We start from the raw sequence: 21,571 nt of genomic DNA, 5'->3' as shown, positions 1-21,571 counted from the left end.
AATGCTAAAGTCAGCCATGCAAATGTGTTTTTGGCACTGGTTGTACTTTGTTTCAAAACTATGCACTCCGCATACCACTGTTGAAATGACCATTCTATTGAAGCTGTCAAGCCAACACCGATATTGTGACATATCCTGTTTCAGAGAGCCAAGTGTATGGTCCTGAATTATATGTTAAGCACACAAAGAAGCAAAATGCAATGCCATCTCTCACTCCTAAATATCATATTTTCTAGCAGTGACATACCTTATCTCTTACTCAGATAGAATTCTTACATTGGTGGCAGCTTGTCAAAGCTGAAAATAGCAACTTCTTTATCAATGACAACATGTCCCATCTTTAAAAATAGCAGCTTCTGCTCCATGCATTAATTCTGTCCTCTCATGTGCCTATGCTTTTTCCCCCCTCCTGTCAAGTATTAGTGCCACCATCAGTGACTCAGCCTGCCCCTCATTTCCCAGCTGCAATGGTGCAGTCGATTTTCCACTCAAGTAGCGGTGACTCGCATTAGTCAATCCATTCAACCCCACTGGAGGAGAAAGTGAGGTCTGCAGATGCTGGAGATCAGAGCTGAAAATGTGTTGCTGGAAAAGCGCAGCAGGTCAGGCAGCATCCAGGGAACAGGAGAATCGACGTTTCGGGCATGATTCCTGAAGAATTCTCCTGTTCCCTGGATGCTGCCTGACCTGCTGCGCTTTTCCAGCAATACATTTTCAGCATTCAACCCCACTCTCAGGTACAAGTAAACGTTCCTCTGCTGTGTCATGTGTAGATTTAACACAAATGTATAGTTCATTGGTAAAAATCAGAGCTGGCATTAAGGCACTTGAGTCATGCAGCACCATGCTTCTATAAATAGTTTTTTTACCCAACATGCAGTCTGTAGTCACAGTTTCAGTATTGGACATGTATTGAGCAGGGCCTGAGCATCAAGAATAAGAGTAAATTATTTGGACAGTGATTGTGTTTGAGCATGAAGGATGACCTAAGTACAGAATGTAGAGAAGAATAAAACAAATAATATTATTGGAACTTATCCAAAATTCATTTTATTTCTGTTTAATATAAGAACTCTTTGATACCTACCATGAATGTGACACAGTCTGATAAAGGTTGAATTTAATGTCATATCTGAACAGCAATACATTAGCCCTTCTGTGCAGTGTAAGCCTAGGTTCTGTACTCAAATCCTGGAGTGAGGCTCAAAATAAGAGCTTTCCGATTTGTTGGTCATCAGAGTGCTATCAAGCTGCCAGACCTGAGATTAACAGTAAAGGCTTACAGTTTCAGTTAGTTTTCTCTTTCAAATGCATTATTCATTAGTCACTAATCAGACAGGAATAAGGTCAAGATTTGATGTGATGCATTAATAATGTGCTGCACAAAATTTATCTTTCAAAGGTTATATGAGTTCATTGCTTTTACCCCATTAGAAACACGATGGACAGTTCACGGTGATTCAGCTAGTGGGAATGCTACGTGGAATTGCAGCTGGGATGAGATATCTTGCCGATATGGGTTACGTACACAGGGATCTAGCAGCTCGTAACATTCTGGTCAATAGCAATCTCGTATGTAAAGTTTCTGATTTTGGTCTCTCAAGAGTTGTAGAAGATGATCCAGAGGCCGTCTACACGACAACAGTAAGTCCAATGCATCACACGATTTGTTATAATTCAGAAAGCAGTTCACTATCTTCCACATATTTTCCCATCTCTTAAAGTTTACTATCTGGCTCTCACTCACCAAAGCCTTGGCTTGTTGCAGTCTAGCCTGTTCTTGATGACACAAAACTATCAAACAGCAGCTGTGTTATATTTTTAGCAGGGAACTGCCAGGGTCTTATCAAAGGCCAATTTAAAATGCTTGTGGCACTGGATATTAAAATGAGTGACTGTAAAACCAGTTCACCTTACCACGGACAGCGAATTGCCAAAATCAAACTGACATTCACCAAGACTCATCTGTCAATATCGGGGCACAATATTTTTTAGCTGTCTTCCTGAGATTTGTTCAAGGGCTTTTAGGGTATTACTATTAGTTTTTAGAGGCTACTTCATCATTCTCGCTAACTTACTTATTGGGTGATGAAGTCATATTGTGATATGATCTTCTGTTTCTGTGTACAAGTGTACGCTCTTTGGATTCACACAGTAGCACAATTTGATGAATTAATTAATATTCTCAATAATGATCACTAAGTGTTATGACACAGGGTAAACTCTCCTGCTTAATTTAAAACCAGCAACACAGAAAAGATTTATCCCGTGCAGTAATCTGTAAAAATTTGAGTGACCAAGGACTATTTAAAGTAAAATTAACCACTTTATTTCTTAATGTATAACAGAGAATAATTAACTAGCAACTATTTACTATTCCTTACTCTAATCTATCTGTTACCTTCGCTTCTGTAATACTAGTCTAATAAAACTCCCAATTAAGATTTACAAATCAACACTTCTTATTTTAAAACCAGGCAGCTGTGCGTTCTTGTCTTCAGATCTTCCTGTGTCTTCTTTTCATCTGGTTAGGAATTTCTGCTTTACAGATGACTGATGGAAAAGGTGCCTTTTTAAAAGAGCAATTTTTCAGGCAGTCTGTTTATATACTAGATCATGGCAGTTCTCCTCCCAACTGTTCAATTTTCCCTGGTCTTATACTCCAGAGCATGGGATTGTGTCATTGGTTTTTAAGATTGTCAATATACTCAATCCAATCTTAATTGGAGTTTGTTTTGTTTCGGGTATAATTTAAACTGATTGGCCAAATTCGAATTTGCTTTTGTCTCCAAGCAACAAACTATTCGATCCAGTGTTACATTGTTACATTTTTGAGTACACTTGTTACTGGGTCCGGTAGTTTTGCTGCTTTTTACTCTTTTAAAGGTATACCCACATCTTCACAACACTAAGTTTTTATGAAAGCAACAGCATAATTTAGCAATAGAATTTTGTTGTTTCCAAAATAACTGAAAAACATTTCAACATGTAAAAAGCCATCACCCTTAGCTTACCTTCCATCCACAGACTGGTAAGACAACAGTTTATTTTCACTACATGTACACAAAGTTGGAAGTTTTGAACCAAGCTATGCTTTTAACTGTATCTCAGTTCAATTTCAGAATTTAATTTAACAATTAAAATAGCGTCCACTATGTTAAAATTCTTTACATTTTTCCCCATATACGAAATCCTGAGCATATACATTCTACTTACATGTAATTACTTCAGTCACTTCATATTTTCATGGCTTCAATAGTTGAAAGTGTATTTGATGACAGGTTTAAAGCTCATCTCCCTTCTTTTCAGTCTCCCCTCACTTTCATCACACATCTTTATAGTCTTTTTCTCTCTTCCATCTCACTAGCAGCATATCTGTCTCTCCCACTGTTGCCTTCCTCTCCCATTCTAACCCAGCAGTCTTCCAATTCTGCTTCATCCACTGTAGCTTCCGTGTCTTCCCCACAACCCCCTCACATTAGTCTTCTGGTTTCCCACAGGCCCCATGTAGATTACCTCCCTCTCCTCACCACTGCCTTAGATCGATAAAATAGGTGTTTCGATGAAAAGGCAGATCTACCATCTTCCTCTCCTGCTGGCTCCTCAACCCTGCTCCTGTAGGCCCTGATCACTTCTGCAGAGGTTCCCTAAATGGTCGCTACTCCTCCAGTTACAAGATTTCTTTTTTGGAAGAGAAACAAAGCCTGTAACTAGAGGAGCAGCGAGCATAATTGAGCCGAACAGCAGCAGCAAAGGAGAGAACGAGCCTGTGATTGGAGAAACAGACCATTACTATTTCCTTCTGCTCTGCTCTGAATCCAATTGGTCTTCCCTGTGTGTGTGTGTGCTTTCTCCCGGTTGATTTTTTTGAGGCAAATTCACCTGCAGCCTCCATGTTTTTTGAGCAATGGTCAACATCTGCTGACTTTGTAACATCATATCCACGGCCTCAGAAATTCTTGTTATCAGTCACCCTGACTTCTCAAGTGAGCAGGATTCCAAACTTCGCCAGCACAAATGCTTTGACAACTGCTAGCTTGTACTATATCCTAGTGAACTATCACTTTCATCTTTGGCAACTTTCATTACAAGCGAGTCCATGCCTTTTAGCCTCTCTCACTCAAACATGCACATCTACTCCATTCTTCTATTAATTGCAGGGCCTGCAACCATCTTATGATATCATTTTTGGATTTTCATCCTAAGTCAATTTGCCTTAATATGTCTCCTACTTTTGAAGTGCTCCTTGGAGCCTAGTTCTAAACCAGGCATCTGGTTATTTTTCCTTGCACTTCCATGGCTAAACTCCATAATATGCCTTGCAACAATTTCTGTATTAAAGATGTCATTTAGAAGCAGGTTGCTATGAGAAGTAACCTTAACTTAGGATGGATTAAAAAGTGTGAAATATATGGAAGTCTGTTTCAAAGCAGCTGTGCTTTTCTCACTTCATACCACACATAAAATGTTTAATGAAAATTAGTTTTGGACAATTAATGAACCAATGGCAATGTGGTTAATGTTTAAATGACTTCAATTATAGTGTGGAGTAGGAACAGAAGAGCTTCAAAAGGCTCATGGTGGATACTTTTTAACAGGTCTTGAATTTTGCTTTTATTTCCTGAGTGGCAGAAAAATAAGTCCTGAATTGTACTTTTTGATGCCAATAAGTATTTTAACTTGGACTTTTCTAATTGTAAATAGGAGCTTGAGCTTGTTCATGTTTGACATCTGCATGTGATTGTAAATGTGCAATAAAATGGCATTCACATATTTCCCTATTCATGAATTGGCCTGTCATCAGAATCACTTGATGTATCACTGGCTCATAACAGGTATATTATCCTATACCTGAATGCACACAAAGTAAAATTAAGTTTACTTGGTCTACTTCAGCTTGAAACATGTGCCGAATGTTACCTTCTCAATAAATTATGATGAATCTAAACTCCCTTTAGCAAGATTTTACAGACAATTGTAATTTCCTATTTATACCACAGTAATGTTCAAAGTCTGATAAATAAATTCATAAGGGAAAGGTTGAAGCGCAGGGAAGGTCCTGGTAAAGGAGAATGCAAAGAGGGGAGAAAGGGATAAGACTTGGGAAGACGAAGAGCAACTTAGGAAATTGAAGTGTCAAGAAACATAAAACAGTTTGTACAGACACAGAAATAAAAAATTGAAGGTTGTGATGGCTAGGACACAATCACAAGCAGTGGTCAAGAAATAGCAGTAATGTTAAAAAAAATTTGTTTCCGATTGTACCAGGGAGATGTATCAAATGGAAACAACCAGAAAATGTGATTAAAAAGACATAACAACATTAAAAAGAGGAATAATATTAAATAAAGTTAACTAACTCAAAAAGAGAACTAATCATCTGGCTAGGATGGATTACATCTGTGTACTTTAAAAGGATTTAGGAAAGATATTACAGAAACATTATTATAGATATTTAATAATGCATTTAAAATGGTGTTCTGTCAGATGACTAGTAGACATTAAATTATTTTGCACCATATTTAAGTAAAGGGAACAATGTACCCAGTGAATTATAGACCAGTCATTTAACATTGAAGGTAGCAAAAATAATGCACTCCATATTAAAGGAGAAAGTAAAGTGGTGCTTTAAACACAACTTTCTAATCAGAGCTGAGGATGCTACCATCTGAGCTGCTGCTGACACTCAAAGAGCATATTGAAAAGTGGTAAAAATGAAAAAAAAAATTAGCCAGCTTGCCTTCATTGCTCAGACCACTGAGTACAGGAGTTTGGATGTCATGTTGAAGTTATACAGGAAGTTGGTGAAGCTGCTTTTGGAGTACTGTGCACAGTTCTTGTCTCGCTGCTGTAGAAAGGATATTATTGAATTGGGGACAGTTCAGGAACGACTTACCACAATATTGCCAGGAATAGAAGATTTGAGCTAGAAGGAGAGGCTGAATAGGCTGGGACATTTTTCACTGGCGCATAGAAGGTTGAGGGATAACCTTATAAAGGTTTATAAAATCGTGAGAGGCATAAATAAGGTGAATAGTAAAGGTCTTTTCCCTAGGGTGAGTGGGTTCAAAACTAGAGGGCATTTTTTAAGGTAAGAGGAGAAAGATTTAAAAGGGACCTGAGGGGCAACTCTTTCACACAGGGGGTTGTTCATATGTGGAATAAACTGCCTGAGGAAGTGGTAGATGCAGGTACAACTACAATATTTAAAAGACACTTGGGCAGGTAAATGAATAGGCAAGATTTAAAGGGGTAAGGGCCAAACGCAGGAAAGTGGGGCTAGTTTACTTGGGAAACTTGGTCAGCATGGATGAGTTGGACCGAATGATCTGTTTCCATGCTGAAAGACTCAATGACTTTTGTGTATGCATTGTGTATGCAGGTAGATTGTTAGAGACAAAGTAAGAAGAAATAAAATAGATAGAAAAAATATGAAGCCTGTGAATTGTGAAGTAGAGTTTTCAGAAATAAGAGTTATGGATAGATGCTAGACTCCTGATTCAGTCAAACAGTAATGGGAATCTAAGCATATGGAGGTCAGCAAAGAGCATCCAACATTGAATTGCTGATATAACCAGTACAGGCTGATACTAAAATCCATACTCACTGCACAAACATGTTGAGAAACAATAAGCATGCTGTCTATGCATGTCCATTCATTGATATCTTGCATACACCACTAGCTGCTCCTACTCACCATTCCCAGTGAATTCTGGGACTAAGAAGGGCGATGATCTGGTAGAGTGCCTGTGGGAGAGAGCTGGAATTTAAGACACAGCCATGGTCTCAATAGTGCCATTGAAAATCCAGATGATCCATGACACCAATCAATTAATTTGTAAATTTATTACACTGTCTTTCCAATGAAGATAATGCATCATGTGGCATATTTCCCTTATTCATGCTTTGAGCAATTATACGAAGGAAATCTGTAAAGCTCTGGTGCCCCATGTTACAAGAATCAGAGTCTGGAATGGAGAATAAACGAGAAAAGGATCAAATCCATTGTTTCAGCATTATTGAAACTTCAAAAGAAAGAAATATCTATATGAGTATTATTTTCCCTTTTTCCTTGAACTCTACTGGACCAGAGCTGCTCTGGTAATGTGTGCCAACAAAAAAACCTCTCTACCTCATTGTGCCAGGAGTCAAAAATGGGGGATGCATTGACCCTTAACATTTAAATTGCCAAAATGTCTGGAACTGGAGCTGATGCAGTGTTTACGTCAATGGGATTATGTAGTTCTGCTCTGCTTAAGATGTATCATATATATAAATGATTTGGATGTGAATTTAGGAGGAATGGTTCGTAAGTGGTCAGATGACACCAAAATTGGTGATATAATGGACCTTGATCATCCTGCTGGGCTGAGAAGTGACAGATGGAGTTTAATTGAGAAAATGTGAGATGTTGCTTTTGGTAAAACAAATCAGGGCAGGATTTATGCAATTAATGGTCAGGTCCTGGGGAGTATTGCTGAACAAAGAGACCTAGGACTGCAAGTTCATGGTTCCTTGAAGATGAAATCACAGGTAGACAGGGTAATGAAGAAGGCCATTGGAACACTTGCCTTATTGGTCAGTGCATTGAGTATAGGAGTTGGACTGTCATATGGCGGCTGTACAGGCAGTTCTGCTGTAATGTGCCTTTCGTTAACGTGAATTGGCTGTAATGCGATTGGTTGAATAGGAAATACTTATTCTAAAACACAAACTTTTAAAGTGTGTGTTGGCTATAACACAATTGCATTGCCAACACTTTAAGTGTTTTTGTATTGCACGATTTTTGTATAGTGTGGGGTTGCACAACAGCACAACTACCACGTAATAGGAGAACTACCTGTACAAGATATTAGTAAGGCTAATTTTGGAATGCTGCTTTCAATTCTTGTCTCCCTGCTATAGAAATGTTAAACTTGAAAAGGGTGCAGAAAAGATTTACAAAGATTTTTCCAGGGTTGCAGAATTTGAGCTATAGGGAGAGGCTGAATAGACTGGGGCTATTTTCCCTCGAGCATCAGAAGCTGAGAATACCTCACAGAGGGAATCTGATAGAGGTTTATAAAATTATGAGGGGTTGGATAGGGTGAAGAGTCAAAGTCTTTTCCCCAGGGTAGGGGAGTCCAAAATTAAAGGGTATAGGTTTAAGGTGGGAAGGGATAGATTTAAAAGGCACCTAAGAGGCAACCTTTTCACACAGTGGGTGGTGCATGTATGGAATGAGTTACAAGAGAAAGTAGTAGAGGCTGGTACAGTTACAGCATTTAAAAGGCATCTGGATGGGTTTATGAATAGAAAGGGTTCAGAGGGATATGGGCCAAATGCTGGCAAATGGGACTGGATTAATTTAGGATATCTGATCAGCATGGATGAGGTAGACCAAAGGGTCTCTTTCTGTGCTGCACATCTCCATGACTGTATTTCAGTTCAAAGCCTCTCAAGAATGTAGGATCCGAAGGGTATGAAGGAAAGCAAATTGCTTTGTGTGTATATTTCCAAATTGAACCCTTTGGAAGTATTGCCAAAAACATAACTTGAATTCTGGATTTGAGTACATTAAGCCTTTCCAACTCTGTGAATACCTAATTGTACCTACATGCAAGCTTGGCATTTTTAATGTCACCAAATCAAAGCAGGTTTAAAATTAGTCTTGGACAATCTTTGACAATCTGTTCTTTGTTCACCTAGGGAGGTAAAATTCCAGTACGGTGGACTGCTCCTGAAGCTATTCAGTACCGTAAGTTTACATCAGCCAGCGATGTGTGGAGCTATGGCATAGTAATGTGGGAAGTAATGTCCTATGGAGAGCGACCGTACTGGGATATGTCCAACCAGGATGTAAGTTACTCTTTATCACTGATGGATCAGTTAGTGCTGCACTTTCTTTGTGTACACTAAGAACCAACTTCTTATTGAACTACTGGTTAACAATCTGCAATTCGAATGCAGAGTAATTGTTACAAATACTGAGTACTTCAAGCTTAAGAGAGAAAATCATCGAGGGAGGAGCAATGCACCTCTATCAAACTGATTTTTAATCAATGTATTCACTTGTGTAAATAGATTCCAACCATATGTCAGGCCCCTGATTAGTCTTTGCTAAGGAAAGAAATGGCAATTAATTCAATGAAGCTCACACTCTTAAAAATAATTGAATTATTTCTCATTGTAAATGCAAGTCATTTCATGATTTGTTAGCTCTGTTGATTGAGATGTCATACATCAAAGACAAGTTCTGTAACACTGGCAAATAAGTAGTGGTGAAGCCTTTGTATAGCATAGCAAGCAGCTCTGTTCTGAGAGAGCAACATCAATAGCAGGCGCACAGTTTTCTCACTATCACCATCATGACCATAACACTGCTGACCTCGACAAATCAGAAGACCTTGTAAATCCTGATTTTGGTGAGTCTTCAAAGACACAATCAGACTGAGTATCCAATGTGTTGACCTCCCAATCTCCTGGGGCATGAAAATGCATGGCATGCAGTCGCAGTTACTGCAGACACATGTCAACCAGCACGCTATGGAATAGGAGAAAATGACGCCTGCAGATACTGGAGATCAGATTTAAGAGTGTGGGGCTGGAGGAGCACAGCAGGTCAGGCAGCATCTGACGAGCAGGAGAATCAATGTTTCGAGCATAAGCTCTTCATCAAGAATGAGGCTTGTGGGCCGGGGAGCTGAGAGATAAATGGGAGGAGGGTGGGGCTGGAGGGAAGGTAGCTGAGAATGAGATAAGTAGATGAAGGTGGGGAGAAGGTAATAGGTCGGGGGGGGGTGGAGCAAGTCGGTGGGAAAGACAATGGACAGGTCAAGAGAGCGGTGCCATGTTGGTGGCTTGGGACTGGGATAAGATGGAGGAAAGGGAAATGAGGAAACTGGTGAAATCCACATTAGTCCCATGTGGTTGCAGGGTCCCAAGGTGGAAAATTAGGCATTCTTCCTCCAGGCTTTGGCGATGGAGGAGGCCCAGGACCTGCATCTCCTTGGTGAAGTAGGAGGGGAAGTTGAAGTGTTCAGCCACTGGGTGGTGGGGGTGGTTGGTGCAGGTGTCCCAGAGATGTTCTCTGAAACGATCCACAAGTTGGCGTCCTGTCTCCCCAATGTAGAGGACACCACATTAGGTGCTACAGAAACAATAGATGACATTTGTGAAAATATAGGTGAATCTCTGATGGATATGGAAGGATCCTTTGGGGCACTTCTTGCAGTGGCAGGGGAAGATGCCAGGAGTAGAGTGTGGGCAAGTGGGGGGCACAGTACCAAGAAGAAGACATTTCGGAGTTGGCATGGCTTCCTGGTTAAAATAATATCAATCACTGTAAGCCCTGATATATGAATGGCTTCCTATTTTAAACCACTATTTGCTGCTTTCAGCTAATAAAGTAGAGATAGCACAAGAGCATTTTTCTCAAGAAGAAACCAAGTTTTTCACTCAATATTTTAGGGTTCAAATTGGATTTGTGTATAGCTTGTAAACTGGATGTGAATTATCATTATGCTGTCAGTAAATTTTATGCAATCATTTGTTTTACCCACACATGAGTTCACTTCTGCCTGTACAATGTCCCTTTCCTGTTTAGGTAATAAAAGCTATTGAGGAGGGTTATCGCCTCCCTGCTCCCATGGACTGTCCACCTGGCCTCCATCAGCTGATGCTCGACTGCTGGCAGCAGGAACGCAGTGAGAGACCCAAGTTCGATCAAATAGTTGGGATCCTGGACAAAATGATCCGTAATCCAAACAGTCTGAAGGTTCCCCAGGGTACCTGCAGTAGGTGAGCATAAGTCAGTTGTATTGGGTTCCAAGTAACTGAAGGGTTATTAAGATATTAATGGCACTGTTGATCACTAGTGAATGAGCTCTATCTACAACTTTCAAGGTATTAGGTTAGTCATCATAGAGGACCTTAAGAGGTGGCATACAAGCTTTGGGTCATTGCCAGTGAAACCTCAGATGTGATAAGGCACTCATGGGGCATAATTGCCTGGGCATGGAGGGAGAGGGCTTGGATTTGAGATTAGTGCGGTGGTAGAGTCTCCAAATCCCATCGCCTTCCCATCTCACCAGAATTACGCTTTGCCCGCAAAAGAATCCACAGACGCCATTCTCACTGTCCTGCTAATTGAGACCATCATGTGGCTAATTGGCTGATAGAAAATACTGAAGACTTTTCTCAGAAGGTGTGTCACAGATAGCTCACCAGTTTCATAGCTGCTTGAAAGATCCACACTGCAACAGGAAGGTTCTGCCCATTGTGTGTGTATGATGGAAACAAAAGAATGTGTGGAGGCTGAAGGAATGTGATCAAAAATATTAAAAACACCACTGACCTTTCATTACCACTAAAGTGATTGCCTGTTTTATGATGTTATGCATAACTTAACATTTTATGTCCAGCATACACTGGAAATAATTCAGAGTCATTATTGAGTGGGACCATTTGTAAGGTGTCTGAACCAGCTGCTTGGAAACAATATTTAACCCCCTTCATGCTCTAGGGTAAACTCACTACTTCTTAAAAAAGGGCATTGGTTCCTCAGTATGGTAGGGTGATAACATATTTCCAGGTACAAAAGTCAATGGGATTTCCCAAGACTCTTCTTCCAGAAACACTGGCAGATTACAACTTTAAGGGTTACAGTTTTGTCCCCTAATCTGATTAGCGATCGTGGGAAATACTCATATTCAGTGGTCTTTTTACATATTTAATCTTACTGTCCATTGGTGTCTTACTCATAGAGTTACTGCGAAGTGGATAAAATTAGACTAAAATCAGGGCTGACATGTTGAGGAAGACATTGCTAAGATACCTGATGAACATAATTTTACCTGCAAATTAATATGGAAACTTATGCTGTCTGTTATTCATCATTTGCTTTATACAACTTTCTTCAAGAATATAACTAATCAGAGTATTATGTGACATTGTTTTTTGTTTAAATGCACATTGGTTTATTCATTGATTGAGAACCTTTATCCTTGTTGTCAATGTTGAATGTTATGTATATTGTAAAGTTTTGATTCCACATTGTCTTCCCTTTCCATGTTGAACTGCACTTCAGCAATGTTCTAGCACCTTTCTAATTGTCAGTCTTCTTATGCCACTAATGAATATCAGAAAGAAATGCAACTGAAGGGCTACTAAGATTGAGTTTAGACTTGTTCTTACCTGATAGCCAGATGCTCTTTCTATAAAGCACAGGTTAATGGGTAGTGGTCAGGAGCAAGAACCCTGGCAGTGTATGTAATCTCTCTTCATACATAACCATATGTTTACAGATTAGTTCGACAGAAGTTACATGTGTTGGAGGGTCTTGAGGTTCACTTTACATTTTAATATTCATAATTATGTAATTTAGCCCATTTATGAGTAACACATTTTATGATGTTTAACCAATAGAAAATGCAGTAATGGTTGTATATATTAGCTGTGTTCATGACTCTTGTTTCCCCTGTCCTTTACAGGCCAATTAATCCTCTTCTAGATCAGAATACGCCTGATTTCACATCCTTCCGCTGTGTAGGTGACTGGCTGGAAGCCATCAAGATGGAACGGTACAAGGATAACTTCACAGCTGCAGGGTATAGCACATTGGAATCCATAGCAAGGATGACTATTGAGTGAGTTCATCACTGAAAAATAAACCTCTGACTGTTTCAGTTTGATTTGATATGGCATGCTATTGCTATTTGTATTGAAAGGGAATGAAAATAAAGCCAATTGTTTTTCATTCAGTAGTTGGTTTAGGAAATAGACTGTGTGGGGCAAGACCACTGGTTTTCAATAAAATTGGGTGGATGTTTTCCTAAAACATAAGTTAAAAATCCCTGGTCTCTTGTGATAAGAGCAGTATTTATTTTCATTACTCATAATAAACTGTGCCAATGATCTGAGGAAATAACACTCCTTTGCACATTGCAGGCTACATTATTAATTTTTCATTTTTACAATGATAAAGATGGGATTGCATTATGCAGACCCAAAAGACTTAAGAATCCTGTGCAATAAAATGTAATTTGATTTTGTCTCTAATTTGTTTGTTTTGTTTTAAATTCAGCTCCTTGTGCCTTAAATCTAATTAAAAAGAAAATATTTTAAAAGCAAGCTAGCGAAATAAAAATGGTATCCTTTAAGCAAAAGATAGAAGAGGCAGCTGGATAAAGCTAGGCAAGAGTGAGGACTGCAGATGCTGGAAACCAGAGTTTAGATCAGAGTGGTGCTGGAAAAGCACAGCAGGTCAGGCAGCATCCAAGGAGCAGGAAAATCGACGGTTCGGGCAAAAGCCCTTCAACAGGAATATAGGCAGGAAGCCTCCAGGGTGGAGAGATAAATGAGGCAGGTAGGGCAGGTCATGAAGACAGTGCTGAGCTGGAAGTTTGGAACTGGGGTGAGGTGGCAGGAGGGGAAATAAGTAAACTGGTGAAGTCCACATTGATGCTCTGGGGTTGAAGTATTCCAAGGTGGAAGATGAGGCATTCTTTCTCCAGGCGTCGGGTGGTGAGGGTTTCAGTAGTGGAGGAGGCCCAGGACCTGCATGTCCTCGGCAGAGTGGGAGGGGGAGTTGAAATGTTGGGCCACAGGGCGGTGGGGTTGATTGGTGTGGGTGTCCTGGAGATGTTCCCTGAAGCGCTCTGTGAGGAGACATCCAGTCTCCCCAATGTAGAGGAGACCGTATCGGGAGCAACGGATACAATAAATGACATTGGTGGATGTGCAGGTGAAATTTTGATGGATGTGGAAGGCTCCTTTGGGGCCTTGGATGGAGGTGAGGGAGGAGGTGTGGGCGCAGGTTTTGCAATTCCTGTGATGGCAGGGGAAGGTGCCAGGAGGGGAGGGTGGGTTGTTGGGGGGCGTGGACCTGACCAGGTAGTCACGGAAGGAACGGATTTTGTGGAAAGCGGAAAGAGGTGGGGAGAGAAGTATATCTCTGGTGGTGGAGTCCATTTGGAGGTGACAGAAATGTCAGCGGATGTCGGCTGGATAAAGCTGTTGAGTGTTGACAAAGATTTTACAATTAATTTGTGGCCTAATATTTTTGTTCCGTTTTTTACCACAAATATTCCAACATGGTAACTGTCTTGTCAAAATGCAGAGTTGTAAGCTAGTAATAGTGTACAAAAGTGAAAAAAAATGCACAGGAGCTAAAATGAATCATAATACAAATAAGATGAAAGCTTAGGGCCAGATTCTCATGAAATCATGAAGATTATCGAACATTTTAAAAATGGTGGATATTATCTGGATCTAGAGACCCAACCCCATTTCCAACTGATCCAGTTTTTACCAGTAAGGGAATGGGAAAGAGATGTGAGACAAAAACAGAAGTTGCTGGAAAAGCTCAGCAGATCTGGCAGCTTCTGTGCAGAGAAATCAGAGTTAGCGTTTTGGGTCTGGTGACCCTTCCTCAGAATGGGAGAGGTATGTGACTAATTTGAGTGAATCCCTAACTCAGCAGAACAATTCAGTGCTGAGTTTAAACAGACCATGGTTTGCTTTGCAACTACCTTATTCCATGATGTGGCAATCACAAACTTATGGATAGACATAAATGCTTACAAGGGGCAGATATGACATTCAGAACTGTCACACTGTGAAGTTACTTAAATCCCCAGCCTTTTTTAAAATTAAAAATGGTAGACTAAATGGCTAAGTGAAAAGGTCAAGAAAAATGACCTCACAGTTACAGTAAGCATTTGTTGATTTTACTTTATGACATTGTGATGTCATTATTCATTTTTGGCTGGCAACAATTTCACAGATCTGAAATAAAACATCTACCATCTCCAGTCATTGCTCCTAGCTGCCACATCTATGTAACTGTATTTGTTGTCAGCAACTCCAATCTGCCCTGACCATCCAGCTAATTTCAGTCTATATGTAGGCAGAGTTCCTGATAATATCACAGAACCTACCCCTTTACTTTACCCATGGTAGAGTTCATTACATTGTGAGTCAGACTTGACTTTTAGCAGAGAATTGAAGAGGAAAAGGCTAGGATCAGTAATGGTGACCACCGAGTTCTTTGATTGCAGTAAAAACTATTTGGTTCACAGATGCTCTTTTAAGAAGAAAGTCTGCTGTTCTTACAGGCTTTGGCTTATATGTCACTCCAAACCCACAACAATGTGGTTGACTACTTCTTCCCTCTGAAATGGCTTAGCAAGCCATTCAACTGGCAAGAAGGTCATTCAGTCTTACCTTCTGAGTAGTGACTTCTGGCTGGTCAAGTGACAGTCTTACCCAGATTCCATTAAACTATTAAATAAAAGTTCTCATCACTGATATTAGGCTGACTCAGATTTATGCCTCTTTTCTCTGCATCAACTCTAACATGCGTCAGTTGTCTGTAAATAGAACAAATTCAAATCAATGTCATTTGCTGTTTTCTAACTCCAAAACTTTCTGATATTTTGTGCTGTTCACATCCATTAAGTTGATGTTATGATTCATCATAATCTTCCACATGTCCTTGTGCCTTTCTTCCTCTTCCAATTTTCTTTTCTTTCCGGTTATTTCTGTCCATGGCATTAAGAGTTCTTTCATGTCTTGCCCAAATGGCTGCAATTCAAATACATAGCTTTGTAATGACTATTGACAAGCTGTTCAGCAATTACAGCCAAACTGAATCCTATTCTTACCTGTTATCATGCAGTCTTCCTCTCCCAGCAACCCCAGGAATAGTAATCAAACAATTTCCTTTCTAGTTTTGTGATACTAAAATCTTTTTTTCGAACATAATTTTTATGCAAGCTACACTCAGATAAAAGTGCAAGCCTTGGATCTCAAGTGGGTCAATTTATTCTGCTTGTTTCCATATGACATGTGCATTTTCCAATGACCTATCTATCGTGGGCAGACATGTATTATTGTAGCAAGGACTAGGACTGAACACAGGGTATGACAAGTATCGAAGAAAATGCTCAGAAAATTCTGCAACAGCCATAGCTCTAAAAACCACATTTAAACGACATCTGCATTTACACTAAAAATTGTCATCAGATTTGAACAATCATTAAAAGATTGAATAGTTAATTTTCATAAAACTGAAGGACAAAATGGAATAAATATAAAGCTAATAATAGCCATAAGGGTGGAAGCAGAAGAAGCTTTGGTATAAAATCTTAACTGTTTGTTGGGTATGGAGTTGGTTTGTAAGTGGGGTGTAAGTTGAGGCAGTGATGATGGAGTGACATTCTAAATAGATGAGAAAACATTTAGTTAAAGTCATGATTTAAAAAGGTCACAACTAATGCTGCAAAACAAAAGCTTGAAAGGAAAAATCATGTTACTTTTTCTAAAGGAGTCAATTAATGTTTTTAAATAATAGTAAATACAGTACCTTCAAATCAATACAAGCAGGTCATAACTAACACATTAATAATTATCTTGGGTAGTGTAGAACAGCGGGACCTAGGGGTTCGGGTACATAGTATTTTGAAGTTTGTATCACAAATAGACAGCATGATCAAAAAGGCATTTCGCACCCTTGTCTTCATTGCTCAGTCCTTTGAGTATAGGAGTTGGGAAGTCATGCTGAGGTTGCACAGGACATTGCTGGGACCTCTTCTGAAGTAATGCATCCCGTTCTGGTCACTCTGTTTTAGGAAGGAAGTTGATAAGTTAGAGAGGGTTCAGAAGAGATTCACCAGATGTTGCTGGGTATGGAAGGTTTGAGTTATAAATAAAGGCTTCTGGGACTTGTTTTACTGAGCATAGAAGGTTGAGAGGTGACCTTACCTAGCTTTATAAAATTATGATGGATATAGATAGGGTTAATGGTATCTGTCTTTTCCCTAGGATGGGGGTGTTCAAGACAAGGGGACATATTTTTAAGGTGAGAGGAGAGAGATTAAAACAAAAACATGGGAGGCAATTTTTTTACACAGAGGGTGATGCGCATGTGGAATGAACTTCCTGATGAAGGGACAGATGTGGACTCAGTTACAACATTTAAAAGGCATTTAGATAAATCAATAAATAAGAAGGGTTTGGAGGGATATGGGCCAGGAGCAGGCAGGGTGGACTAGTTTAGTTTGGGATTATGTTTGTCATGGACTGGTTGGACCAGAGGGTCTGTTTCCATTCTAAATGACTCTGTAAGGAAGACATTGTAAGATAAATTGTCTCAATTCAGCATTGTGCTTGTTGGGAGAACATAAAGAGAAATTGTGCTCCAACAGCTTATAACGTTCTATTCGTTAAGTGACGGGCTGTGGGTGTGCAGTCTCCTGATGTGTGTAAATGTACTCGAGGAACACCAACATGGAAAATATATCCTTGCATGTCTTAACATTCAACAAGCATTTGATGAAGTCTACTGAATAATCTTATGGCTCCAATAAAAGCAAGGATGTTGTAAATTTAAGAACAAATTATGTGGATAATGGAAAATGGGAGCAGTTATTAATAGCAGCATTTCTGATTGGACAATGTGACCTTTAAACGCTGCAGGGATTGACTGTTAGTAATCACTGTTGTTCATAATATGTATAAATGACCTCAGTGAGGGCATTGCAATTAAAATCTTGTGTTTAGAGATATTTCCAGTTTGTCTGGGAAAGCAGGATGAGCAGTTTTAAAAAGGTGAAATTCAAAATGACCTGCAGACACACCACTGAAAAGTGAAATGGCAAGATGTGTTTGATGTTGAGAAATGCAAAGCGATGTAGATCAGTGGCTAAAATAGTAAATATGATTACCAAATGAAGGAATCAACAGCTGACAAAATACTTGGCAGTGCTCAGAAATTCAAAGCAGGTGTTATAAAGGCAAACAAATTGCTGGTGTACAGATAAATTTAGTGGATAAGTGTGCTCTTTTTCAGGGTAAAAAAATAGGTAGCAGCATGTGTAAAATGATTAAAGAAGTCAATAAAATTAATGAAGGTCTTCAGGAGACTGAAATACAGAGTCTGTGGTGCTATCAGCCAACATTAAGCTATGAGCTAAATCTAACCTGAAAGTCTAACTTAGGTTTGCCATCAGGTTATTGCAAATTTTCTGAAGGAGGTTGCTGAATTAGAAGGCATTGGGAAAAATTTAAATTGACACAGGCATTTGCACAAGAGGGAGATGCTAATAAAAATGGTCAGTAAAGGACATGTAAGAGGATCCAATTGGGAAAACAACCTTGATGCAATGAATATATGCATTTCATTTCTACTTTCTGATCACCTCCAATGTTATTATTCTCTTTCAGAAGTATAGTTTTAACTTAATATATTGCATTCTCCTTGCATTGTTCATCAATATGCCCTTCTGTTATACAGGGATGTATTGAGTTTGGGAATTACATTAGTTGGCCACCAGAAGAAAATCCTGAGCAGCATTCAGACTATGAGAGCCCAGATGCTGCACTTGCATGGCACAGGGATCCAAGTGTAGATCATTTCTCTCTTCACGCAAAGGGAACAGACTTTCTGAAAATTTGGAGGAAAGTCCACCATCTGCTGCTACGTACTGTCAGTACCAACATTCTTCTAACTTCCTTCCTATTGTGGATCAGAGATTCAAGGGAAGATGTGCGACAGTGTTCCTCTAAGCCACCTAAAGAGAAACAAAGAGGATGTATAACAGTGCATAATGAGAGTGGCTGGAACATGCACATTATGAAGAAACTACTACCTGCAACATTTAGAACTTTATACAAAAACAAAACAAAAGAAAAACATTGAGCGTTCTAACCTTTTTGTCTACTGGGCTTTTTAAAAATGTACATATCAATTTACATTGATTATATTTGTGAAAGGCATCCACCATGTTATGGTTAATCAATTAAATTGTTTTTGAGATTTGTGCTTGCTGAATGGTGTTCATTCAGCCGTCTTCTCATTCCTGACCTGCAACATTGGGCAGAAGCCAAAGAAGGTTGTCCCTGTCCTAGACTCTTAATTAATCAGCAACCCAACTCTATCTTCCTCATTTATTTTATACATTTGATTTTAAAACTTCTGTGCCACTTGTAGAACCAATTAGGTAGAACCAATTTAGTTTAAACTTAATAACTTTTCTTGTTTGGTATATATTTAGCATCCTCAAACATTTCCACGTATTATTTATTAGTGTCAGTGAAATTATTTCAATATACTACAAGCAGAAATTTACCCGTTCCTAAGCCTTCCATTGTCCCTTAAGATTTTAATCAATGAGACCTCAAAATGAGGTTCACGTTCTTTGAATCAGATTTTTGTTTTTAGTAAATATAGCTAGTCCAAGTCTCAGAGCATGGTACTTTAGCAAATATATTGATTGCGAAAACATTCTAACTATAAAATTAGGAAGAACTGCATCAAAACACTGCAGTTAATCATAAAATGAATGGTAAAGGCAGGCATCCCATTATTAACCTGATTTGGCCAGCCTTAGATGAGAGAGAACCATGAAGTGCAAAACATAACGTCGGATAAAGGAATGGATGAAGTCTTGTGTTTGACATTAGGTAATGAATTCATGAGTGAGTTGTGGGGACTTAGGGCATAGAATGAATATGGATCAATCCAAAGGTCCTATGTAGAAGGTGACCACAATCTGCGAATCCATAGGAGGACCTAGAGATGGTTGAAGCAATCACATTTTTTTAACTCTGATCAGAATGTCTTCCCTTAGAGGAATGTGGGGCAAAGTTCACACCCAGGAATTTGTGATTGGCACAATCCTACAACTCCTCTATTCATTAAATCTTTCTCACTTGTGTTTTTACTCAACCATAGTAGGGATGATGGTCGCCTGGTCAGCACTGACTGTTAGAGGATTCCAAAGAGTGGCGCTGTTTAAGTTGATTTTGATTGTATTATGAGATATCCCATGGCTCAAATCAGAATTCTTCTCTCATCTACTTGTGTTGTGGGATGTGAACGCTTTTATGTAAAAGTTGTAATTTATTTATACTGTCATTTTTTACACAGGTCTGTCTGTAGTGAACTCAATACACATTGAAAATGCACTATATTTTTCTATTTCACTGACAGAGAATCACAGACAACTCATTTATTTTCAGTTGTACATAATAAGTAAAAGGAAAATCACATTTAGGACCAAAGAAAATTGTAGAGTAGCAAACATTGTCTAAAAAGAAAAGTTCTGAAGAGATGCCGTTTTTCTGACTTTTTCAGATCATGTACAGTGATTTTATAATTGTGTTTTTCTCATTTTTGGGGGTGTTATGCATTCTATTATTTATTTTTATTCGTTTCAGAAACAGTGGCCCTGACTTTCTGCAGAGGGAGGGTGGGGGGAGGATCTAAGAATGATTTATAGGAACACTAGGAGGAGCAACAGTAGCTCAGCGAAACAATGCAGAAGAAGGTTGAAGGTTCTTTTTGAGTTAATGGGAAAAGACTAGCAGAACTCCCACAGAATGTCAGGAACCAGTATAATTTCATAACAACATTTTTTCTCGCCAGAATTTGTTGTACTCTGTTAACTCAGAATGTGTATAAATATTTCATTCGCTTTTTTGTGGTTATTTTCATGGTCTTATTTTTCAATTCTTTGTAAAAGACTGTAAATATATTTTTTGAAAAGTGCTTCCATGATATCTAGTGGTTTGATTTTGGTTGTTATATTGTACTTGTCAATGGTTATATTTGACATTCTATAATCCCGGCCGTAATAAACTGCCACCAATAAATAAACTATTAGTTCAAAAAAGAATTAAGGAAAGATTTTAGATAAATGTAAGTCTCTCATGAATCAGGATACCTGCCCCAATGTATTTTTTTAAAGTATGGTTATAGAGAAAATTATGTGTTGTGAGGTTCTATGAACAGGAATATAATAGCTCGATACTATCTCGTTGTAATGTTGATTGAAGGAAATTACTGGCGAAGGCACAGGGAATAATTCCTCTGTCCTTCTTCAAAATAGTGCCACGAGGTCTTTCACACTCATCTTGTAGACTAGGTGGGCCACCAGTTTGATGTCCCATCCAAATGACAGCACCTTGAATTCTTCAGATCCTTCAGTAATGCACTGGAGTGTCTGCTTCTTATTTTTAAGCACAGATAGCTGGAATAGGGTTGGACCTAGCAACATTGAAGCAGAAAATAGGTTTTGTGAATTTCTGGGATGGTGTTGGTCCTATGCGATTTGATTTTTTTTATTGTCACGTGTAGTCAATTACAAAAGTACAGGAGTATGATGAAAAGTGTATAATGTCACCACACAAGGCACCATCTTAATTAAAAGTACAGAATCTTAAGGACAAGGCAGAAAGAAAGAACAAGTTAAAAGTTAAACATTGCAGTAATTGTAATATCATGTAAAATACATGAAATAAGATTAGAAGTTACACATTGTAGACGCACAGTGAACACAATTTATTTTTAGAAAAGGTGCAGATAACAAAGGTGTGCGAGTTTGTGGAATGTCACACTCTCAGGGAGAGGGCCGGAAAGTGGACGTGGGGAATGTAGATAAGCCATAATCCTATTGGAGGATGGACTAGGCTTGAGTTGCCAGTTTCTTATTTCTTATTGTTTTATGATCATGCTGAACTATCTACTTCAAACAAATACAATGAGAGCCTCTCATTTCATTCAAAGCAGATTATCCCTGATAATCAGCCA

General features: G+C 39.0%; 1 protein-coding gene across 4 annotated transcripts in view; it reads left to right on the top strand.

The window, feature by feature from the left end:
- The window catches only part of epha7 (eph receptor A7), a 302,889-nt gene extending 282,190 nt beyond the window's left edge, over nucleotides 1–20,699 (top strand). For 3 of the 4 annotated variants that reach the window (XM_043685236.1, XM_043685231.1, XM_043685225.1), the window contains 5 exons: nucleotides 1,435–1,644; nucleotides 8,689–8,838; nucleotides 10,586–10,779; nucleotides 12,471–12,626; nucleotides 18,275–20,699. In XM_043685236.1, the coding sequence (XP_043541171.1) occupies nucleotides 1,435–1,644; nucleotides 8,689–8,838; nucleotides 10,586–10,779; nucleotides 12,471–12,626; nucleotides 18,275–18,389 (825 nt within the window). In that variant the 3' untranslated portion in view covers nucleotides 18,390–20,699. The remainder of the gene's footprint in view (nucleotides 1–1,434; nucleotides 1,645–8,688; nucleotides 8,839–10,585; nucleotides 10,780–12,470; nucleotides 12,627–18,274) is intronic. The other variant, XM_043685242.1, reaches the window with a different exon arrangement.
- Nucleotides 20,700–21,571: the final 872 nt, after the last annotated feature.

Source organism: Chiloscyllium plagiosum, chromosome 3 (genome assembly GCF_004010195.1).
Source record: "Chiloscyllium plagiosum isolate BGI_BamShark_2017 chromosome 3, ASM401019v2, whole genome shotgun sequence".
Taxonomy (NCBI): domain Eukaryota; kingdom Metazoa; phylum Chordata; class Chondrichthyes; order Orectolobiformes; family Hemiscylliidae; genus Chiloscyllium; species Chiloscyllium plagiosum.
Note: the sequence above shows the minus strand (reverse complement) of the source record. Positions and strands in the feature narration are given on the sequence as shown.